The sequence below is a fragment of the Anser brachyrhynchus genome (assembly GCF_964034855.1).
Source record: "Anser brachyrhynchus genome assembly, chromosome: 1".
Classification (NCBI taxonomy): Eukaryota; Metazoa; Chordata; class Aves; order Anseriformes; family Anatidae; genus Anser; species Anser brachyrhynchus.
This window is the reverse complement of record NC_137694.1, coordinates 189554440-189576217: the sequence shown is the minus strand read 5'-3', so window position 1 is coordinate 189576217 and position 21778 is coordinate 189554440. Positions and strand designations below refer to the sequence as shown.

The 21778-nt window shown below is 44.3% G+C and overlaps 1 protein-coding gene across 6 annotated transcripts in view; it reads left to right on the top strand.

Annotated features, from left to right (window-relative positions):
• MTUS2 (microtubule associated scaffold protein 2) overlaps positions 1–21778 on the top strand; it is a 285432-nt gene that overhangs the window by 226307 nt on the left and 37347 nt on the right. For all 6 annotated transcript variants that reach the window (XR_013940615.1, XM_080560576.1, XM_080560572.1 and 3 more), the window contains one exon: positions 2731–2939. Coding sequence is in view for 5 of the 6 variants with exons in the window: in XM_080560576.1 (XP_080416702.1) it covers positions 2731–2939 (209 nt within the window). In the remaining variant the exon portion in view is untranslated. The remainder of the gene's footprint in view (positions 1–2730; positions 2940–21778) is intronic.

The window sequence follows — 21778 nt, the reverse complement described above, 5'->3', positions numbered from 1 at the left end:
AGAAAAGAGAAAGAGAAAGAGAAAGAGAAAGAGAAAGAGAAAGAGAAAGAGAAAGAGAAAGAGAGAGAGAGAGAAAGGGAGAAAGAAAGATAGAGTATACAGGCTTAAACTGACATGAAAATAGATAGAGGGCAATGACATTGCTGGTTCTTAATGCCAGAAAGTCCTCTTTGACATCCTCTATTGTATTATTTGGGTCTTGCAACATCACAAAGTTAATCTTGACATCTTGCAAAACCTGGTATTCCTCTTTGCAAATATGGGTCATGGGCCCATAAAAAACTCTTTAAAAGAGTTTTAAAGTCTGTTTTGTAGTTGTGTCTCTTTGCAGTAGCAGCGTGAGATACTTGAGGACATGAGGGAGCATCTCTGCTGGGGCTGGCTCCCTGTAAGTTTAGCCTGGAGCAAGAACATAGTTGAGCAGGTTGGAGGATATGCTCCCAGTGGCTCCATGTAAGCTGGGAACGGATCTGAAATGGTAGGAATACACCCCTGGGGCATTGCTCTGACAAAGTAGTACTGCTTTCCTGCCTGACCTTGTAAGACTGCTCTAAGGATCCATTTGAACACCCAGGCCACAGTCTTAAAGATCTAAAATATCTAAAGCATGTCTGTGAAATTACCTGTGAACCAATGTATTTCCTTACAAATTGGCTCAAAATCATATCACCAGCTGCTTCCCTGTGGGAGAACTTTTTGTTCTTGTTTTAGGAAAGGGGTAGTTAGTCTCCATAGCAGGATACTGTCCCATGTTACATTCATTGTTGAGGGCTGATTGGAGATAATGTTTTTCTGTATTATTTTTCAGGAACTTTATACATAAAACTACAAGACACCTTTTCTCAGATTCTTGAATACTTAACCCTTCCTGCTAACACAGAATTTTTCAGCTTTTGTCTGTATTCAGGCCAGTGCCCATCATCTCTAATAACACCTGGAAACAAGGTGTCTGACTCTATTTTCTCACTTTTCCTTCCTGACTCTAGCTCCTGGGTTAAAAGCTTGAGACTAGTGGGAGAAACCAAGGAAGAGAACCAGAGATTTCTGAACAGTATTCAGGAAAGAGTTAAAAAGCATCAGCTGATGTGAAACTGAGAGTAGTAAGAAGACTGAGTAAGCTGTGCAAAGGTGTTGCCCAGCTGACCCTAAATGTTTTCAGGGGAGGCTTCTCAGAAAGTTAAGATTAAGAAAAAATACAATGGCCAAGTAACAGCTTGAGCAACTTGATGCCACCAGAGCACTGCCCCTTTTTTGCTTCATCCTTGTAACCAGGTATTAATCTCCAGAGAAATAGATAGTTGTCTCAAGCAGGATATGAACTTAGGATAAAAATATCACTTTCCTATAGCAGCTTATCAAGAGCAAGCACACACAGTGCTGTGATCCCTACCACCACTTGGTGTCTCCATGAAGACAGCTACACTAAGTGAAGTTTTATGGGGTTTTGTTCAATTAGTCATCTTCCCTAGCAATTCCAAGTGTGGTAGCAAAAGAAAATGTAATTCTGCTACATTCTGAGTGTAGACATGTCCAGAAAGAGAGGATGTGACCATACTCTAGGTTTTATTTTCTCTGCCTGTAGTGTAACATACCCATAACTTGGTACAGAAACAGTGGCTGCACCCAGAATTTGCTGACAAATATGGATATGCAAAAATGTACAAATTCAGCTCATGCTGCCTTGACTGCTCTGATTTTGTTAAAAGGAGTACAACCTTCTGGTATAAGATAGTCAGTGTCCTTATTGAGCTACCAAATGCTGGTAAAATTTCACACAGACCTCTTTATTGCTCTAGCTTACACCAGAGACAGAAAGGAGAAACAAAGCTCACTTTAGCACCTTCTTGGGGCAGCCTATTCCTATGTGAGGTCAGAACATATCTTCTTTCCTGCTACCAGATTCACTTTCCCATATACAGACCCCCTCAAATACAGTTATTTCATGGTCTTCTTTCTAGCACCAAGGGCTCTGGTAAGAATCTGTGGGTTTGGCCCTCATGGATGGTGAGTCAGTGCAGAGTTGATTACACAACAAGTGAGCAAACAAATGTAGTAGTTGCTGTGGGTTCTCTGCTGTTTGTTTCAGTGGGGATATAACATATGTCTCTGCTGAGGTTGCTGTGCCTGGCTTCAAAGGGGATGGAGCAGCAAAAGACAGAGATGTGCTGACCAGCTGAAAACTGCAAAGGCTGGTTCCACAGGGCAGTGACAGTTCTGTGAAGTCACCACGCTTGGAGTTCAGGTGGCCAAAGAAACCACGTGCAGAGCGTGAAGGTCATCTGAGTGTTTTCCACTTCCACAGTAGGATGAGGTGAATCTCAACCTGCAGGTGCACTTTTCTGGCATTGACTTTGAGGAGAATCAGGCATCACACATCAAGAGGCAAGCCTCAGTTTCTGCAGTTGTCTAACATGGATGAGCTGAATCCCGAATCTAACAACCTCAGTTCTCAGTAAGACACAATGAGGAGAACTCTCCTCAACTCCTAGCAGACCTTAAGGCTCATATCCTGAGTTGAAATGACTCCTACAAATCTTCGAGCTTTAGCCTCTAGGGAAACATATTTTGCTGTGCTCTTGCTTTTTTAGAAAATCATTACACATCTACGTGAATGCTACAGATGTTTTTATTTTGTAGGACTGATTCCCAAAGGCTTTAGATACACATAAAGATTATGTCCATACATATAAAGTAACTGACCTCGAGGATCCTTTCTTCTCTCTTTTGTAGGACACCCCAAGCAAAGGTCATCCACCCCAAAGAACGGATGCTCCCCCAAACCAGGAGAGAGCCGAGATGCTGAAAAGCAGTTCATCCAGAGACTGAAGGAAAAGTGCGATGAGCAGTCCCGGCAACTAAGCAATATTCGAGATGAGCTTAAAAGGGCCAGCTGTGGATTTGATGTCTTTGCTATAACAACACAGCACTTTTTCAGGCAGGTAGGTGAAATGGGTACTTTTTAACATTGGAAAGATATTTTGCCTTTACCTCAGTCACTTGCCCAAACGTATTTCATAGTCATTGAAATCCTGTTCTTGGAAGCAAAGCCTGTAATTTCTTTGCAATTGTTACTATGAGGAGGGAATTACATTTGATACCATGTATTTAAGAATTACAGTTCAGAAACCTGAAAGAGAAAGAATTGCAACTGAAGCCTTTGTTACAAGCATGAAGGACTTTCAGGATGTTTTTATGGATGAAGCAGATGTAGAAATGTAAAAGTCCCAGTCCCTGATTTATAAGCAGGAATAGGGGATGTAACTGAGATATTGACACTTGCAAACAAATGCAAAAATAATCCATGCATTTAGTCAACAAAAAGTGATGGATGAAGGAAAAGATCTGCTTTCTCACAGTACTTATCTACTGTTCCTCCTCACCACAGATCAGGCAGAATGGTCACTGTTACAAAGGTGCAGTTTCCAAAGTAGGAGTAACATTACTTCAGTATTTAGGAGACTACATTTAACCGGTATAGAGAACATAAAGAAAACATTGTCAATAACTAGAGAAGCTTATTTGTTCACTAAATCCAAGAAAGAATGAGTGAAGTTTGACAGATGACCACAGTGACCATGAAGGAATTATTTGTTTCACTCCAGACCTGGTTCACCTGATGCCCACCTATTTGGTACCATCTCAGGTTAAGGAGCTGTCCCAGCTGGCAAATAATCACCAGCAGCAGGACTTGTGGTTTTGATAATGTCCTTGACTGACTCTTTGTCTACTTTTGGAAGAGATGAGTAAACTTCCAATAATAAGTAAGGGGAAAAAAAAAAAAAAAAGAACAGAACTGAGCTTCAGTCTTCACAAATTCTGAAACACTTTATTCAGTTTTGTTTTGTTTTGTTTTGTATTATATTAGTGGGAAATGTTACCTTCAAACAAATACCATGGTTCATGCTTTTCCCTAAGTAGGAGCTGATCTTGCTGGGGGGAGCTTGACTGAACTGAAAAAACAGAGAATTTTTTAAAAGTTCTAAATATTTTACATAACTTCCCAAGGGATTTTTTCCCCTCTATTTTTCTTTAGTCTTGGCACTTCTGGGCCCGATGGGCATTTCTAGAGCCTTTTCTTTTTTTTTTTTTTTTTTTTTTTCCTGCTGACTGTGGAGTGTCCTTGATTAAAGCAGAGGGAAATAAATAAATAAATAAATAAATAAATAAATAAGGACACAACAGTGTCTGCACGGTTTTGTCTGTGCGTTGTCCACTGGGGAGAGATTTTTCATCTCATGCATCATTCACAATTTGCTGAAGGAATTCTGAAAGTTTGGGCATATCTCTTTCGTCTCCTCTGGATATGTTTTAAATGAGAACAGCTGCTGCAGCTGAGTTTTGAGACTCATCCTATTGGAGTGTGTTAGATCTGCCCTGAGAATGCCTCCTCAAGTGAATGTGTCAGGGGACTTTATTTAATAGAGTCCTCTCCAAGTCCTGGCCAGATATAGCTGTGCCTCATCTCCCCAGTTCCTCTGCACTATCAGAACCAGGCCAGCTGGGGCTTCACAGTAACGCTGCTCTGAATGCAGTATTACTGTGAAGAGCAGTCTCTGGGGGGACTTGGAGGTTTAAAAACATAATAAAAAGAAAGATACCTGTGAAAAATAAGCACTTTCAGGCTTAGGCAGAATGAGATGTAGATTTTTTTCCAAATCTACTGTTGGACTTGCTTACTTGTTCAGCCCACACATCAGTCCCTTTTGGGCTTGCCTGGCCATCCTGGATTATATATAAGGGGTATATCTATGGTTTATATATACATCTGCACATCACTGTCCAGTGCAGTGCAGGGCACCTGATCCAGCCCCAGAGGAGCTGCCCTGGCTGCTGGGAGATGTGTAACATGGACCCCTCCCAGTCAAAGACACCCCAGCTTCCACAGGTGATGAGCACACACAAGCCCAATGGTTATTATCTTTAGGCACTCAGGTGTGGTACCCACATTAGGAGGACAGGTGCCTTAGGCTTCATTTTTAGGGAACGGAGGTAAGTGGGCACTTCCAGAAGGCTATTTGCAGCACCAAAGCTCTGAATTCATAACTGAGGTACTTGCCCGTCTCATTTGAGAGCTCCAGGGAAGCCTAAAGGCTGCTGCTGCTTTTATTTCAGTGCTTGAGAGTGTATTTGTATTGGGGTGATCTGGGACTACTCAAGTAATTGCATAACTGCACAGTCCATTGCCTTGCAACATAGACACAGACTTCCAAGTCTGTGAGTGGCATTCGAAAATATGATCTGTGGACATTTTCTGAGATGGCATTATTGTCTGAAAACTTTAACAAAATCTCTTTGTCTGGCTTTGAGTTAGGGCAGCATGGAAAAAGAAACTTTTTTCCATTATGAAAATAATAAAAATTGCGTGTGTCTGTTTCTGAGAAGCCTGCAGGCAGAATGATTGAGGTCTGAGTAGGACTGCAGTTTGGCAAGGGGATAATATGCATTCAGGAATGAGGTGGGGCCTTACTCCAGAGAAGTTTGGGTTTGGTTTGTCCAAGTGACAGTTCTGTTCTGCTAAGCAAACAGAGGGCCCAATCCTACTTCAGTGCTAGGGAACCTCCTTGGGCTGATAGGCACCTATAGCCTTATCTTGGTATGTCTCTGTCTCCTTGCACCACACCAAAATAATGTCTGAAACAGAGATTCTTCTCTGTGCTGGAGATTAATTTCTGATGGAAAATGCTCTCCCAGGCTGTGAGGACTGGACTAAGTCTTAACAGCCCACCCAAGGACTGGTGTTTTGCCTACAGGTAGGAGTGTCCCCATGCCCATGATAATCTTGTCTTGCTTACACTATTTCTGTTCTCACTCCAAAGCTGGCGGAAACACCAATGCTCTTTAAAAGACTTCGCGATGTCAGCCCCCCAGTACAGTCAGAGGGACTGAGCTGTGCCCATGCACAGAGGTGGCTCTTGCACAGTCCTCCAGATGTGAGCAAGGATCCTTGCACAGACTTTAATGCAGGATTTGATCTGCTCTTACTGGTCCCACCACAGTTTGCCCCCGAGTGCCTGCAAAGTCCACCTTTAGCTGTGGGAGAAAGAGTGCCAGTTTGTAGTAAAGAGTGTTGGTCCACACTGACAGTTTCTTTGAGCACTTTCCAATTTTCAGCACTTACTGTAGCAACCTCAAGGTTGCCTGACCATTTTGTCTCGGTTTTGTTGGATTTGTTTTCTGGCTATTCCAGACCGTGCTGAATTGTATCCTGTAACCATCTCTCCTTCTCAGTTGAAAATTTAACAGGCAAGATTAATTTAATGGGCATCAAGGAGTGCACAGCATGTAGCAGAACTTCATACAGATCCATTAAATGTCAGCTAGACCAATTTGCTATTCTGGGGAAAAGCCTGAGCAATCAAAGCAGATGGTGACTCAGGCATTGGACAAAAAATGAAAGCAGTGGTTCTGACACAGGCATTCAGCTATCTATGAAAAGTAATGATTGCCTGTGGACAGCTGTTTTTAACTATTACTTAATTAGAAGAATAATTAGTTCAGGCCCTCAGATATGCACACATAACTCCTGTTGACTTTGAGAACCACTACAAACTTAGTCTGAAGAGGCGTACGCTGAGTTTATGCAATGAGAGATACTCCAAAGTGAAAACTGGCTGGTGGGAACCGAAGTGCTACCATGAAGACTCTTCATAGCAAGTATCATGAGCAGCACTGCTGACTTGGGTCACTCCTGACCTGCTCTGGCTCGTTATTCTGCCGGTGATAATGATGGTCCTGACCCAGCTTCAGCCCTGTTCAGCGGCATGGCCAGCAGCAGTCCCTCTTGGAAGTGGTAACAGTGCCACCTAAAGGAGAGTAGCCCAAAGTGACAAATTCTGGAGGGTAAATCCTTCCGGACATAAACAGGTGGGGAAAACAACAACGACAACAAAACACAATTTCATATCTCTGGTACACTAGGACACTGGTCCTAGGAAGGACAAGGAAAACTTTTTTGCCCATTCAAATATGTGTGTGTGTGTATTTTTAAGAGTGATGTTTCTGTCCTGTGAGTAGGCAATACACCAACCAGCGTCATGTAGCTACCCCATCGCTTCCCAAGGAAATACATTCTTCTACCCCAAAAAACAAAATCTGTACCAGTGGTCATAGCAGTGGCTGTGAAAAAGCCAGTGAGGGCAGAGGGAGAAGCCAAGAGCTTCCCTGCACTTTTTTTCCTTCTGTTTTGCAGGGGACAAGGCGAGCAGGCCATGCTGTCCTGGAGCAGTATAGGATATTCACAGTAGTCTGAGGCTTGCTGCTGACTTGGCTAGGAAGTTGGCAAGCTATACTTCTGGTCTGTCCCCAGCTCCACCTGCCCCAGGACACTTAAGTCCACTAGTGAAAAGCTCTATGCAGTGACAGGATAGCAGCATTTCATGTCTTATCTAAATGGACCCTCTGAGACTGCGGTGCCTGAGGATAGAGCCTGTGCGTGGGGTGGTATCATGAGCTTCCAGCTGGGCTTGCTTGAGCATCAGCCTTTAGCATTTTAAAACTCATCTGCAGAACCTTTGTATCTGCTCTGCAGCCTCACAATTTGAGTCAGGGAGATGAGCTTGCTGCGCTCCCTTCCTGCCCCTCCAAATGATGTTGCTCTTGCAGCCCACTGCTGCTTCTCCAGGGCTGAGTTACTCACTCCTACTCCTCGCCCCGCAGGACCGGGTCTTAGAAAACCATGGTGTTAGGGGCATGGTTGGCACAGCAGGTTTTTGCCTCTTTTTATCAGTTGCCCAGCCCTCTCTCTCAGCCATCTGGCCATAGGGAACGAGCCTGGAGCAGGGAGATCTAGCTAGACCAGGGAGAGGGGGTGCGCCTCAGAGGCAGAGATTATATAATTGCTGCAGTTTTGGTGATGAAAGAGCTTGTGCAAGTGAGTCCACATTGTGGAAGAAGTCCTGCCGTGGGCCTGCCCTACAAATAGGTACATCAGTACTCATTTCTGACTTTACTTATCCTTCTCATTCATTATCATAGCATCACAGAACAGTTTGGGTTGGAAGGGACCTTAAAGCCCACCCAGTTCCACCCCCCTGCCATGGGCAGGGACACCTCCCACCACACCAGGTTGCCCAAAGCCCCATCCAGCCTGGCCTTGAACACCTCCAGGGATGGGACATCGACAACTTATGCAGCCCGAGGACTCGTTCGTTACCCATGCCACCCTCTGTACTGACTGCGGAGTGATGATTTTCCTCACAGGCTGTCCTTTAGCTGTCCCACCCCATTTTTGGAGTGCTTCACAAATATATATTTTTTTTTCACCACACTGCCCTCATGCGATGGCAGTTCCCTGGTGTCCCCATTTAGCAGCTGGTCATGGGGAAATTAAAACACCTCTTAGATCCCGTGCTAGGGGAGAGCTGGGGCTTTGCTGGCAGACCCGGAGGGTGCAGTGCGGCAAGCCTCCAGCTCTGCAGTCCCAGTAGCAAAGCACTGAGCACTGGCGAGTGCTGCGCAAGCAGAAAATGAGGGACAGGCTCTGGCACAAAGGTGGACAGCTTGGATGTAATGATTTTCCTACAGACTCTGTGTATCAGGGCAGGAGCATCATCCGGTTAGCCAAGGGATGAGGAGGGGAAGCATATTCATCTTCTTTAAGATTTCTATTCCCACAGCATCTTACCTTTTCACTGCCCTCAATACCAAATCTTGTGCATTTCTACATAAAATCAGTTTGGAAAGCCTTAAATGAAGACAAAGCTTCTTTCTAATTTTTTTTTGTCTTACAATAAAATATTTTGATTTATATCCCTACACTTATAAACTTTGGTGACTCCCAAATGGATTTTTTTTCCCCGGGACACAGAACGAAAAGATTGAGTTATTCTGACTGCTCTAGCCTCCAGCAGGAGACAGGAAAAACTGAACTTGATCAATAGAGGAAATCCATCCAAACTGTAATAGTAGTGAGGGAGAAGAGGAGTGAATCTAAGGATTACTTTTGGGTCAAATTTGAACATATTTTGCAAATGTTGGGAAATTGTTACCCCTGAAAGCCAGAAAGTCAATGCTTCTGACAAGGGCTAGGTTTTTACCATTGTGACACCACCAGGCACAAAAGATATGTATTTTTTCCTTGAACTCTCTCTCAGAGACAGTTGTGAAAATAAACAATTTCCAGCTCAGCCTGAGATAAATACTTGACATGCTAGCCCAAATTACTGGCTTGGAGACAACGGCAAGAACTGCTGAGCAGCTTAAATGTGGCACGACCAATTTTGCTTCTAACACAAGAGGTCATTGGTGTTTAAACAGTGAGCCTTATATTGAAATAACCTACAATTAGACTATGTTTGTATGCCTTGGTTGGAGAAGCATTTTGTTAGTGATACATAACTATTCTGAATTTCAAGATGAAAGATGAAATAGCCTATCTACATGTTGTCCTCAAAGAGAAATGCATTTAAGCTGGGTGCCAAGCATCAGGTAAAGGAGAACTTATTTTCCATTATGATTTATTAGTGATCTCCATGTAAACAACCGTCCTTGACAGCCTTGATTTTATGTTGCATGCAGAGGAAAAGAACAGAATGAGGGTCAGGAGTGGATCTTGTGGAGACGACAGCCTCCAGGTAGAGTGGTTGGCTTCTGGTGGGCTTCAGAGATTTAGCGGTGCAGTAGGAATTATGTGAACAGCAATGGTGAGTAATAGGCTTCAGTGGTAATGCAGCCTTTGCTCATGCAGGAGGCAGGGGTAAATGCAAATCTCAATGTTTTCATGTTGTTAAGTTTAGCAAAGAAGTTAGTGGAAATGTGTCTCTGTTGTAAATCCCATGCATCTTAATACCTGTTTCACAGCCAGCCAAAATTTCATTCTCTACGATTCATCGTTGCTTTTCCACTTCACACTGGAGGATCTATTTTTAGTCAAGGATCCCGTCTGCAAGAAATGATGGTTGTGCCATCAGCTGAGGTTACACGGACACCATGAGTCACAGCACCTGATCACTTTCCAACCTCTTTTTTAGGCTTGGCCTTTGTTTCATAACAGGGAGCTTGGAAGCTCTATTATCTATTTTTTTCTGGGCCTGAGGACAATATGAGGATCTCTGTCCAGCTTGGTCTTAGCACCACAGCCACTCAGCTCCACCAGTTGTCCAGGGGTGCTTGTGCTTATCAGGCTTATGTTTCAGAGAAAAGCCTTGAAAGCATCGTTGTCTATCCAAGGCAATCCAGTAGGAAGCTGGTCAGGTTTTGTTGGAGCTGTTGCTTCAAGCTGTCAAAACCAAAATCTTCCAAAGGAATTTTTCCTGTTTCATCAGAATAAAAATAAATAAATAAAAATAAAAACAGTAGTCAATAGTGATTCTGGCATCTGTAGAATTCAACACCTTTGGATTAGTACTTTGTGTCAGAAATGTATTAACTTTAATGCATTAATGTATTAACATTATTGTTTTTTTGTTTTTTTGTTTTTGTTTGTTTGTTTGTTTGTTTCATTTCCTTTGGCTGGCTCGTTGGTTGATTTCCACAGACACTGTATCAAGATTTCAAGTAAGAATGTGGCAAAGCAAAGACTTTCCAATTGGTTATAGGTCAATAAGTGCAAAATTCGCATGTATACAGAAACATTTAACAACTGAAGGTCTGTAGATACTTTTCAGGGAGTTTGGTGAGACTGGGCAAAGTTTTCACTAGAGAAGAGCAGACAAAGAAGCCGTAACTCTTATTAGCAGCAATGTGGAGGAGACTGCTCAGGTAGGAGGGATCCTGTCCTCTCTTCGGGAGTGAAAAAGCTGAGCCTCCCTTCAGAGACAAACCTTTTAGCACAGCTCTTGTTTTATGCACGTATTCAGAAGATTTCACTTTCATTTCAGTGTGTGATGGGACCAAATGTCAGCCTGTAAAGCTGCTGTGAAATGGCAGGCCATGCCCCCATTAACCTTTCAAAAGTAATTTCAAAACCAAATTTTTGAACAGAGGCCTAAGGGAGGTCACAGTCAACCTTGAGAGGGAGCAAATACCATGTTACTCACCCAGAAGAAGCAGTGACCACCAAGTTACCTGACACCTATTTACGTGCTAGTGTTTATTCTCAAGGTCCCCTCTGGGACCTTCCCGGTCCCTGTCACCCAAGGGGACAACCTCTGGCACCACCAGAGAGCTAAGCCTGGTGCTGCAGCCTTGCCTGGAGCTGCCCTGCATAGCAGCACACCGAAAAAAAGAGAGTGTGGGTAGGTACATGCACCATCGTACACATGTGGGTATGTATCATCTTTGTGCCTTTTCTTTCTGTCTGGCTCTGCTCCCTACAGGGATTGGTTTGGGTAGACACCTTCACCAGCCCTTGGGTGCTGCACAGCAGCCTTGCCTCCTCTGCCTTCTCCCTGCTTGTATTTTTAGACCTGTGGCAGAGCAGGTTTTATTTGGTGGCTTTATATTATCTCTGTGTTGAATTCGCATGGCTCCATTTATTCAGATGTCTAATGATTACATATATAGGCATCATAATAATAATGGCAATAATGGGCAGTGTAATAGATAGTCAGTTTGTTTATGAGATATTACTGTTTTTACAGCCTACAAAGAGGAATAATTTATTATCTGTAACAAATATCAGCTAAACCAGCTATCTGCCTTGATTTGTTTTTGGCCATCACGGTTCATCATGGGCTCATGAAGGGAAAGTCGTGCCTTATTTATTTAATCTCCTTCTATAGCAGTGTTGCATGTGCAGGAGGTGAAGGGAAGGCAGTGAATGTAATATTTCTGTATTTTAGCAAGGCCTTCAATGCCATCCCTCGCAGCATCTGTCTGGACAGACTGTCCAACTGTGAGATGGACAGGTTCATGCTACGCTGGGTGATGAGCTGGCTGGGTGGCAGAGCTCAAAGAGATGTGGTGAGTGGGCTACACCTGGCTGGCAGCCAGTCACTCGTGCTCCACAAGGCTCTCTTCTTGGGCTGGTCCTTTTATCACTGATCTGGATGCAGGAGAGGAAATCTTCCTTGGCAAGGTCATTGACGATACTAAACTGGGAGGTGCTGTCCCTCTCTGGAGGGATGAGGGGCCTCGCAGAGGGATCTGGATACCTTGGAGCACTGGGCAATCATCACCAGCATGAAGTTCAACAAGGGGAAATGTGGGGTGGGTGCTGCATCTGGGACGGAGCAGTGCTGGGCACAGGCACAGGAAGGGGGATGAGGCTGGGGAGCAGCTCAGCAGGAGGGGACCTGGGGGTGCTGGGGGCAGCAGGCTCAGCACGAGCCAGCAGTGTGCCTGGGGCAAGCCGTATTTTTGGGTGCATTGAGCACAGCACAACCAGACAGTCAAAAGGGTGATTCTCCCACTGGATTTAGTGTTGGTGAGGCCTCACCTTGAATATTGTGAGCAGTTCTGGGCCTACAATATAAAAAGGATGCTAGGGTACATGAATGCGTCCAGCGGAGGGCAACAAATCTGGTAGGAGGATGATGTTCTGGCCCTGAAGTGCTTAGCATCTAAGTAAGCAATAGCCCAATAAAAACTGGGCAGTCAATATGACCGAGTCTTGGAGATCAGCACATGCCCAGTTTATTCTGGGATCTGTGTGGAAAGATAGACAAGTGTTTGTGTAGCTGGGCACAGGTACACAACCAGCATGCATGCAGGCACACGTCTACAGTCTGCTCTGCTGCCTCAGATGTTTTCTGGGAAGACATGAGTTTTCAGTGAGTGCGCGGGGATAGGGCTTGGGGCAGTGTTGCCTGCCTCAGTATGAGCTGTAGAAGAGGCAGAGTTTCCCTCCTACAGACAGGGATATTCCACTGCTTGTCTTCATTTACCCCAGACCCGTGACGTCCCACTGCACTGTGGGCCTGCCCTTGGCAATGTACCCTACAGAACAGTGCATGCTGCAGATACAAGCAGCAGTGCATGTCCTGGGCAGCATCCCTGGGCTGATGGCTTCCTGCAGGGCAAGCGGGCTGCACAATCATTCTTATTATCCCACTCTGATCTCATCTGCAGGGAAAGAGAAGCTACATTTCTTCCTTTTTTTGATTGCTTAGTACACTGTGAAAAGGGAACTCGGTATATAAAGGTATGTATAGAGAATTCTGTTTGGAGAGGCATAAACAAGAGCTATGTTGTGTAATTGCATAGATTGAATACTGCTGTTAAAATAAGACAGGAGGCTGAGGGCTGAGATCAACCTAAGAGTTAAACCATTTATCTAAAAGCATTGTCCAAATGCTTCTTGAACAACATCAGGTAAATTTGCTATAAAGGAACATAGCATACCCAAAGCAGTGGATAAACACATGACCGTGATTGATTTTAAAATAAACATGGAACAGTTGAGTATATGCCATATATTTGTGTAGGTGCCACGCATTATGTTTATAATGTTTGAAGTTCTTACCCATGGACTTAGAATATCTTTTGTTGCATGCAAAACAGAATTTCACCTGTCTTTAGTTAAAACAAAGTATTGGAAGTTACTAGGTTTAAGTATTAAAAAAATGTTCTGTCTTCTCTCACCTCCCCTCAAAGGTATTTTTAAATGTCATTTGCAGAAAGACTTCAGAAATTATTTACTGTCTTCCCTCACCGCTGCATATTCCTAAGTTAGAAACTTCTGCTGATTTCATCCTCTGTCTCTCCAAAATTACTGCTGCAGTCCCAGGAGGTGAGAGTGTAAATATCATAAGTCTTCTTCTGTGGATCCATCAGCAGACACATTTTGTGCTGATGCACAACAGGGACTGTACAGCAGCGTAGTGGAATTTTTCCTGTTGCTGAAAGTTCCTGGCAGATGTGAGGTTGCTTCAATGCAAACTAAGGCTTGAAAATCTGGGCAGACGATGAGTACAATTCCTAACTTTAAGCCCTTCAAGACTATGTGCCGCATCTCAAAAAGATTTTATACAGATATGGTATCAGAAAAGGAGCACTTTCTTTATTAGCGAAACTGATTTGATCTTTAATTTTGCAGGTGCAATTTCATATCCCCATTGCATCCCACGTGGATTGTGGTTACAAATTTTAGCAGATAAGTAGCCACGTATTCAACTCACAGGCTGCAAGCTAGCTACTCTTTTGATTAATTAAAATGGTATACTTGCATTCCCACTGATTCCTTCTTGGTGAGTGACAAAGCAAACCCAGGCTGAAACCAACTCTGCCTGGAGTTTTCTTTCAGTATGACCCTGACTCACCGCTGTACAAAACAAAACTCAGGACTTTATCCCTTCATCCGCATCATCTAGAGACAGGATAACTGCAGGGAGAGCCTGGCTCAGAGAGGGTATTTGGACCTGGCAGTAGTTTGGAGGAATTTGGACCATCTAAATGAAATGTGTCGTAATGCAACCAGAATTTAATGAATAAATACAAACACCGAATACAGGTCATGCCTACTGAACTGTGGCTTGGGTGTCAACTGGAAAGCTGTAACTCCAGGGGTAATTAGGGTTTCTACTGTCAGAGCAAACCAAATGAACTCCTACTGTGGAAGTGTTAAGAAAAGTGGTCAAGACCTTTGGGTGAATAAGGAGAGACCTAGCAAACAGAAGTAAGAGCGTGATACCACCTGCATGTTCAGCACTATGGAGATTGATACTAGAGTTTGACATTTAGCATCAGTGCCCACAGTTCTTCAGGTAACAATGAAAAAGAGAGGAGGAAACAGGGAAGAGGGATAGGCAGCTGTGAGGGCTGGAAATATCCTTTGCTGTGAGAGACTGCAGAGTACAATTGATTTTGTCTGTAAAAAAAGACAAAGTGACTTAAACCCCATGCAGAAGTGTCTTCATAAGAAGGTACTACTGCAAACCAGAGGGCTCTTTACTCCAGCAGAGGAAGGTTTACAGAAACCACTGGCTGGAAGCAGAAGCTTCAACGTGTGAAGGAAGGCAGGTAGTTTTGCCTGTAGAGGTGATTGGTTATGGGAACGAACTGCTCTGAGAACTAGAAGCCACTCCACATCTTTATGTTTGTGGTTTACAGCCAGGTGCCTTTGTAGAAGGGATGCTTTCATCAACTACAGCTGCAGAACGGTAACTGTGTAAAATACAATGCCCTGCAATACAAAGATTGTGTCATTTGATTAAATCATCTTTCTATCCTTGAGTTCTACAAGGCTTATTGGCAACAGGAATATCCAGATGTGTTTACTGCAGGGGAGGTACCTATTTTAAGGTCAGAAGCTTTTTTCAGGTAGATATTAAGACGAGATTTCCATGCAGAACAGCACACTCTCTAATGCAGAGCTTCTTGTTCTTGCACCTTCTGAAGTTTGTGGAAATAATCACTGCTAGATGCAGGACCTGGATTAGATGGATCTTTACTACATGAAATAGCCACATGGTAATAACTGTGTTACAGAGACTTTGGCATTTACTTTAGCTATACTTTCAAGTGGACAGTATATCCACATGATATTCTTTTTTGTGTCCTCACAGCCATCCAAGAGCATGTAGCTATGCTTTTGAATCAGATACCCAAAACACAGCCTGTCTCCCTCTCACCTCCCCTTCAGGTCCGAGCCCTTCATTTCTAGAAATTAATTCTAGATTTCTCAGCTGCAATCTCCTGGAATTCCCTGGCCTTTCTCTCCCCTGAGATCTGATTCAAATGCTGCTTCCTACAACCACTTTTCACACACAACAGAAATAATTTCAGAAGGTGGCATTTGTTGGTGGTTTCTCGGTTGGTTGGTTGATTTTTAGTAATGATTTGAGAAGTGTTTGATTTCATCTTTAAAACATCTATAACTACACAGATGCTGGAGACAGAGAAATTAATATATAAAATGCATTTTTAAAATGAGTTATAAAAATTATCTGAGTTAGGTTTTCTTCTCATAAAAAATTCCCAAGCTCACATCTGATATATTGCATTCTCATTGTTATCAGTACGCATGTTCCTCTCAGCAGGACACTGTGGGGAATCTTTGTTTCCCTATAAGAGAAACCATGGTCCATGCAAAGCTGCTGACATTGCTGTCGCAGGATGTCAGCATTTGTCCATGCTTTGCCAAGCCGCAAAAAGGGGCAGCTTGAAGCTGTTGTTGGCTTTGGGCCAGAATAACTCAGTGACAGACAAGAGAAGAGAAGATTCCCAGGTCGTTGGGAAAAGAAGAGGATATTTTATGCAAAGTTGATTTAAGAAAATGGCCATCTGCTTCCAGCTACTGAGAGGTTTGGAATTCAGCCTGGGAATTGTGTACTCCTGGGCAGAGGGCAGTAGAGGAGTTCAATGAAAATAGACTTTAGTTTCAGTTTCTTGTGATCTTGGTGGATAAATGATGTTTCATATGAGGAAACATGAATTTTTTGTCAGCAAGAACTAGTTGATTGGGAATTTGTAGCAAATGCTCATTTTGTACTACTCCAGACAGCAAGAACTAGAAAACCCAGTAATAAAGTTGTTCTCTGGTACATTTTAATCCATGGCCTTACAAGCTACTGCTGTAAAAATAGATGTAAGACTATACTGGTAGAAATAACAAAACTCTGGAAGAATACTATATAGATCCTCACATTCTTTTCATATGAGAAGTGAATTAAAAATTGAGTCAGCTGGCTGGGCTCTCACTTGAGAACAGAGAGCATGCAGTCTGTGTTAATTTGTTAAATTCTAGAGTAAATATTCTATTCTTCCAGATATACACTGGCGTAATCGTATAAATGAAAAACTATATTAAAAATGTTTCCTTCCATATAAGTTGCCCAAGGATCATTAAAACCTCATGGTTCTGAGTAATACACAAAATGTAAAACCTTAGTGTAAATCCAAGTGAAACTGGTATTTCAGAGACATCTGGCATGACCTTCAGCTCTAACTGAATCGTCTAGCTGAAAGTCGTGACTGACTGCTCATATGTTCAGAAATCCCCAAATCACTATATTTTGTTTTCTGTCTTTTTGGTTTTTTGGTTGGTTGGTTGGTTGGTTTGGTTTTTATTTTATTTTTCTGAAGTTAGGCAAGAGTAAAAATGATAGACTTGACCTGGAAAAATAATGTGTTACATGTGTGACAGACACAGTATTACCAACAGCAGAGCTGCACCAAGGAAAATTTGTAATACACCTCCAAGAGGGAAGATGTCAGCAGAACAGGGATGCTGCCGGCCCAGCAACACAACTGGTTTTGGCCCAGAGAAGCAGGTCCTGTGCTAGGGAGGCTCTCTTCCCAAGTTCCCCACTATCCTATTGGTTTAGTTTTAACCCCAATCTGATTCACTGCCCAAACACCTGTGTGGCCATAAGGAAGGAAGGGGAAGAAACAAGAGCCAAATGAAGTGAGCAGGGAAGGGAGGAGAGGATGAAATCACCTTCTTTGACAGCAGCACTCCTTTTCAATGGTTTCAAGCACTTGCAGAAGTACAATGAGACTATCACTATGGGCTTTGAAAGAATTTAAGACTAGGTGAAACTGTTTCCAAATTATGCTGCTTGCAGACTTAGAAAAATTAACAATGGTGATAATATCATTAGCAACTGGATTGCATGCTTCGAGGCCCACTCTTGGCCTAATGAAAAATAAATTCAATCTCCTCAGTTGTCTGATATTCTGACAGTGGACTTGACTTTTCTCTTGTAGAGACAAAAATTGTGAGAAAGCCCACCTGCATGTTCTGTCAGACAGTATATAACTAGCAGTATTTGAAAAGAGTGTGTGAAAAGAAACAGGCTGCTGTAATCACATAGGCAGAGCTGGGTCTTCTTTCTCTCATCTATGTCATGAATGATAATTCAAGGCATGGCACTCAACAACCTCCTGAGCCTCCTGTTCAAATGCATGACTGGAATAGCTTTGTTCTACCCGACCCTGGCACTGCCTTAGACAAAACCCTGGCCCCTGCTGAATGCCACGCCAGGCTTCTCCTCACGTCATCCTTCGGAGGTGCTTGTTGTCAGTGTCATGATCACTTCTCAGCAATGACTGCAGGGAATGCCAGGAGGTGGCAGTTGCTGATAGCCTGACTTGTCCTGTACAGCTGAGACATCACAGAAGTTGCAGTGTCTCAGTTATGCATGAGGTCATCTGAATCCAAATTTCACCTCTCTCCTTATCTCCTCATTCCTGCAGTCTCCTGTTCCCTGTCTACCTTCTCTGCTGCACAGCCCTTCTCTGCAATGCAGTCTTCACAATGATTTTTCTTTCCTCTGTTCATCATTTGTTTCAATCCATGCTTTGCTTTCTTTTTCAAGGGAAGCAGTTCTTCAGCTTCGTGGTATTCACCTCTCCTGTGAAGACAGGCTGAGGGAGCTGGGGTTGTTCAGCCTGCAGAAGAAGGCCCCGGGGAGACCTTACAGTGGCCTTACAGTACCTAAAGGGGGCCTACAGGAAAGCTGGGGAGGGACTCTTTGTCAGAGGTACAGTGACAGGACAAGGATTAATGGATTTAAATTAAAAGAGGGTAGATTTAGATTAGATATTAGGAAAAAAATCTTTCCTCAGAGGGTGGTGAAGCCCTGGCACAGGCTGTCCAGAGGAGCTGTGGATGCCCCATCCCTGGAGGTGCTCAAGGCCAGGCTGGATGGGGCTTTGGGCAACCTGGGCTGGTGGGAGGTGTCCCTGCCCATGGCAGGGGGTTGGAACTGGGTGGGCTTTAAGGTCCCTTCCAACCCAAACCATTCTGGGATTCTGTAATTCCCCACCTCAGCCTTCTCTCACCATTATCTCTCTCCATATCCCTATGGTGTTGTCTTCAGTATTCTTGGTCCTCACTTCTAAATGTTGTCTTCATCAGCTTTCTCCTAGTTTCCTATGTTTACTGCCATAACCACTAATGATGTCCTATCAACCTATTTCCAGAGCTGGCAGTCCTCTTGAAACAAACAAACAAACAAAACAAAAAAAAAACAGCAAACAACAACAACAACAACGTATCTCTTGAGGTCCTCAGTGCTATCTTTTCCAGATCTTGTCCTCAGACTGTTTTCCATTCAGCTTAAGTTAAATATTTGTTTGACATATTTCTCATGGTATGCTTCTCAGCAGGCATTTTCAGTGCTTCATAGAAGATGGATAATACACAGTTCACTTAAGGATTCTCCTGCTCAGTGACATACATAGTAGTGTTACTACCATTATCTCCCTTCAGATGCAGTAAATGTAACAGAAATTTTTCTCAGTACTTTGGCTCTGTTTTTCATTCTCTTGTCTTACTCCATGAATCTCCATCTTCACAGCAAACTGTGCTTGCTAAGTGAAAGAAAGATTTCACTGTGGAAATCCAAGGAAAGCACTATGTATCTCCTAGGCAGGGCAGCCAACCTCCATGAAGTAGGGAATCATCAGGTCCTAAGAGTTAAGAACCCAAAGCTGCTTATATATGTTTCTCATCTTAGAAAAAAATTATTGCCGCTGCACCAGCAGCAAAGACATGCTGTCTCTACACAGCAGTACACAACCTTAAGGTCTTGCTTGCCACATGCGAGTAAAAAGCAGATACTGGAATCAGTGAAGTTGTAAGCTGGTGTGAAAATTTGGCTTTCTGGGTTTCATACTGTGGCCTCACTGCGTTACTTAAACTCCCATAAGCATAACAGTCAGACAGCAACAGTGGTAATAATTACCCCAAAACTAAAACTCAAAGTGCCTGGTGACCAGAGTCATTATCCAAACAGCAAACCCAGGCTGGTGAGTGAATCAGCACAGCCAGCAGTAGATGCAAGCCCTGCAGACCACCCAGATGCTGCTGCGCTCGTATCCCTTCACCCAGTGGCCATCTCCAGCCCCTGCATTTTTCTCTCCTCCCACAGCAGGTGCATGCTTCACTTGTGGTGGTTTTACTTGGGTGGGCAGCCGAGCTCCACCACAACCGCTCTCTCACTCCCCCTCCTCAAAGAGGAACGGAGAGAAAATACGATGAAAAGGGCTCAAGGGTTGAGATAAGGACAGGGAGATCACGCAGTAATTATCCTGACGGGCAAAACAGACTCAGCATAGGGAGATAGTAAGATTTATTACCTATTACTAACAATCTAGAGAAGGGAGAAACAAAGGAAAGAAACCAAAAGCACCTTCCCCCCCCCCCTCCACCCTCTTCCACCTCCTCCCCCCGAGCGGCGCAGGGGAACGGGGGAATGGGGGTTATGGTCAGTCTATGGCGCTTCTTCTCCGCCGCGCCTTCTCGCTCACTCTCGACCCCTGTGCTGTGGGGTCCCTCCCACGGGATGCAGTCCTTGCCGAACTGATCCGGCGTGGGCTGCCCACAGGCAGCAGCTCTTCAAGAACTGCTCCAGATATGGGTCCGTACCACGGGGTCCATCCCTCAGGAGCGAACTGCTCCAACCTGGGTCCCCCACGGGCAGCAGCTCCCCCCAGACCCCCTGCTCCTGCCTGGTCTCCTCTCCACGGGCTGCAGCTCCGGCCCGGGGCCTGCTCCGGCAGGGGTCTTCCACAGGCCGCAGCCTCCGTCGGTGCAGGTCCACCTGCTCCACCGTGGTCTCCTTCACGGGCTGCAGCGTGGAACCCTGCTCCACCGTGGTACTCCATGGGCTGCAGGGGGACAGCCTGCTTCACCATGGTCCTCACCACAGGCCGCAGGGGACTTCTGCTCCGGCGCCTGGAGCACCTCTCCCCCTCCTTCTTCACTGACCTTGGTGCCTGCAAGGTTCCTCACTCCTCTCACTCTCCCAGCTGCTGTGTGGTGCAGCGGTTTTTTTTTGTTTGTTTGTTTTGTTTTGTTTTGTTTGTCTTAAATATGCTCTCACAGAGGCACAAAACAACATCACTTATTGGCTCAGCTCTGGTCAGCAGTGGGGCCCTTACCAAACATGGGGCAGCTTCTAGATCCTTCTCACAGAAGCCACCCCTATGGCCCCCTGCTACCAAAACCTTGCCATGTAAACCCACTACAACTACATAACTTTACTGTGCTCCAGATGTTCAGCTTCCCCAACAGCTTCTACATCTGACTGCTCTTACCTCCTGTGCTCTCCTCGTGTGTGCCTCCTCCCCAGCTATGCCAAGCCGTGTTACGTTGGCATCCTGCAGTGCCACCTCTGGGACCTAGGGAAGGGGAGAAAGAAAGTGAGGGAAGGGGTCTGGCACTGAACCTTGCTTGTTTTCCCCAGCACTCTGCTCCTTGCTTGTGTTGTCCCCTAAGGTTTCCAGGGAATTTGAAATCATATCCATTTGATATCCACAGAATTTGGCGCAATTTGAATCTTTTTACCATACAGTGCCCAGTACAATAAGGGTCTGCCTCTAGCTAAAGCCTCTGGCCCTTGCCATAATATGAGCAGTGCACGTTAATTACAAAAATAACCATGTTGCTAATTAGAGGAACACTGAGAAGGTATACCTGCTTGCCTGGAGCTGTTATTGTGGCAGTGATTTTATCACAGGCTTTGTGCTAATATGACTGCACGCACGTTTGGAAAGTTATGTTTGCAATTAAGATTTTCATTGCTTGTGTCACTGTTTGCACCCATGGTGAGCATAATTATAGGCTGCCTACAGACTTTTTATGTACTTTATTTAATGTTCTGTCTCACATGTAAAGACTTGTAACAAAGACCAGTCCCTGTCAAACACCTCATCAATCTCAGCTGTGTTTTTTGGCCAGAAGAAAGCTGAGTGTAGGGCAGAGATGCCTTTGGCAATGGAGGAGGCTGGTCCACTATGTTCAGGCATTGGGATGGGACTGGGGGCCCTGGGGTTTAATCCTTCCAATAATGGTTTAATCCTCCCTCTGTGATGCTGGCAAATTGCCCTGGCAATACTGTGAGAGCCCCATTTGCTTTGTACATATGGGAACTGGGAGGATGAATTCACTCGTATGTGCTGGCCTTCCCAGCATGAAAATAAACAGAGAGTACACACAAAACTAAATATAAAA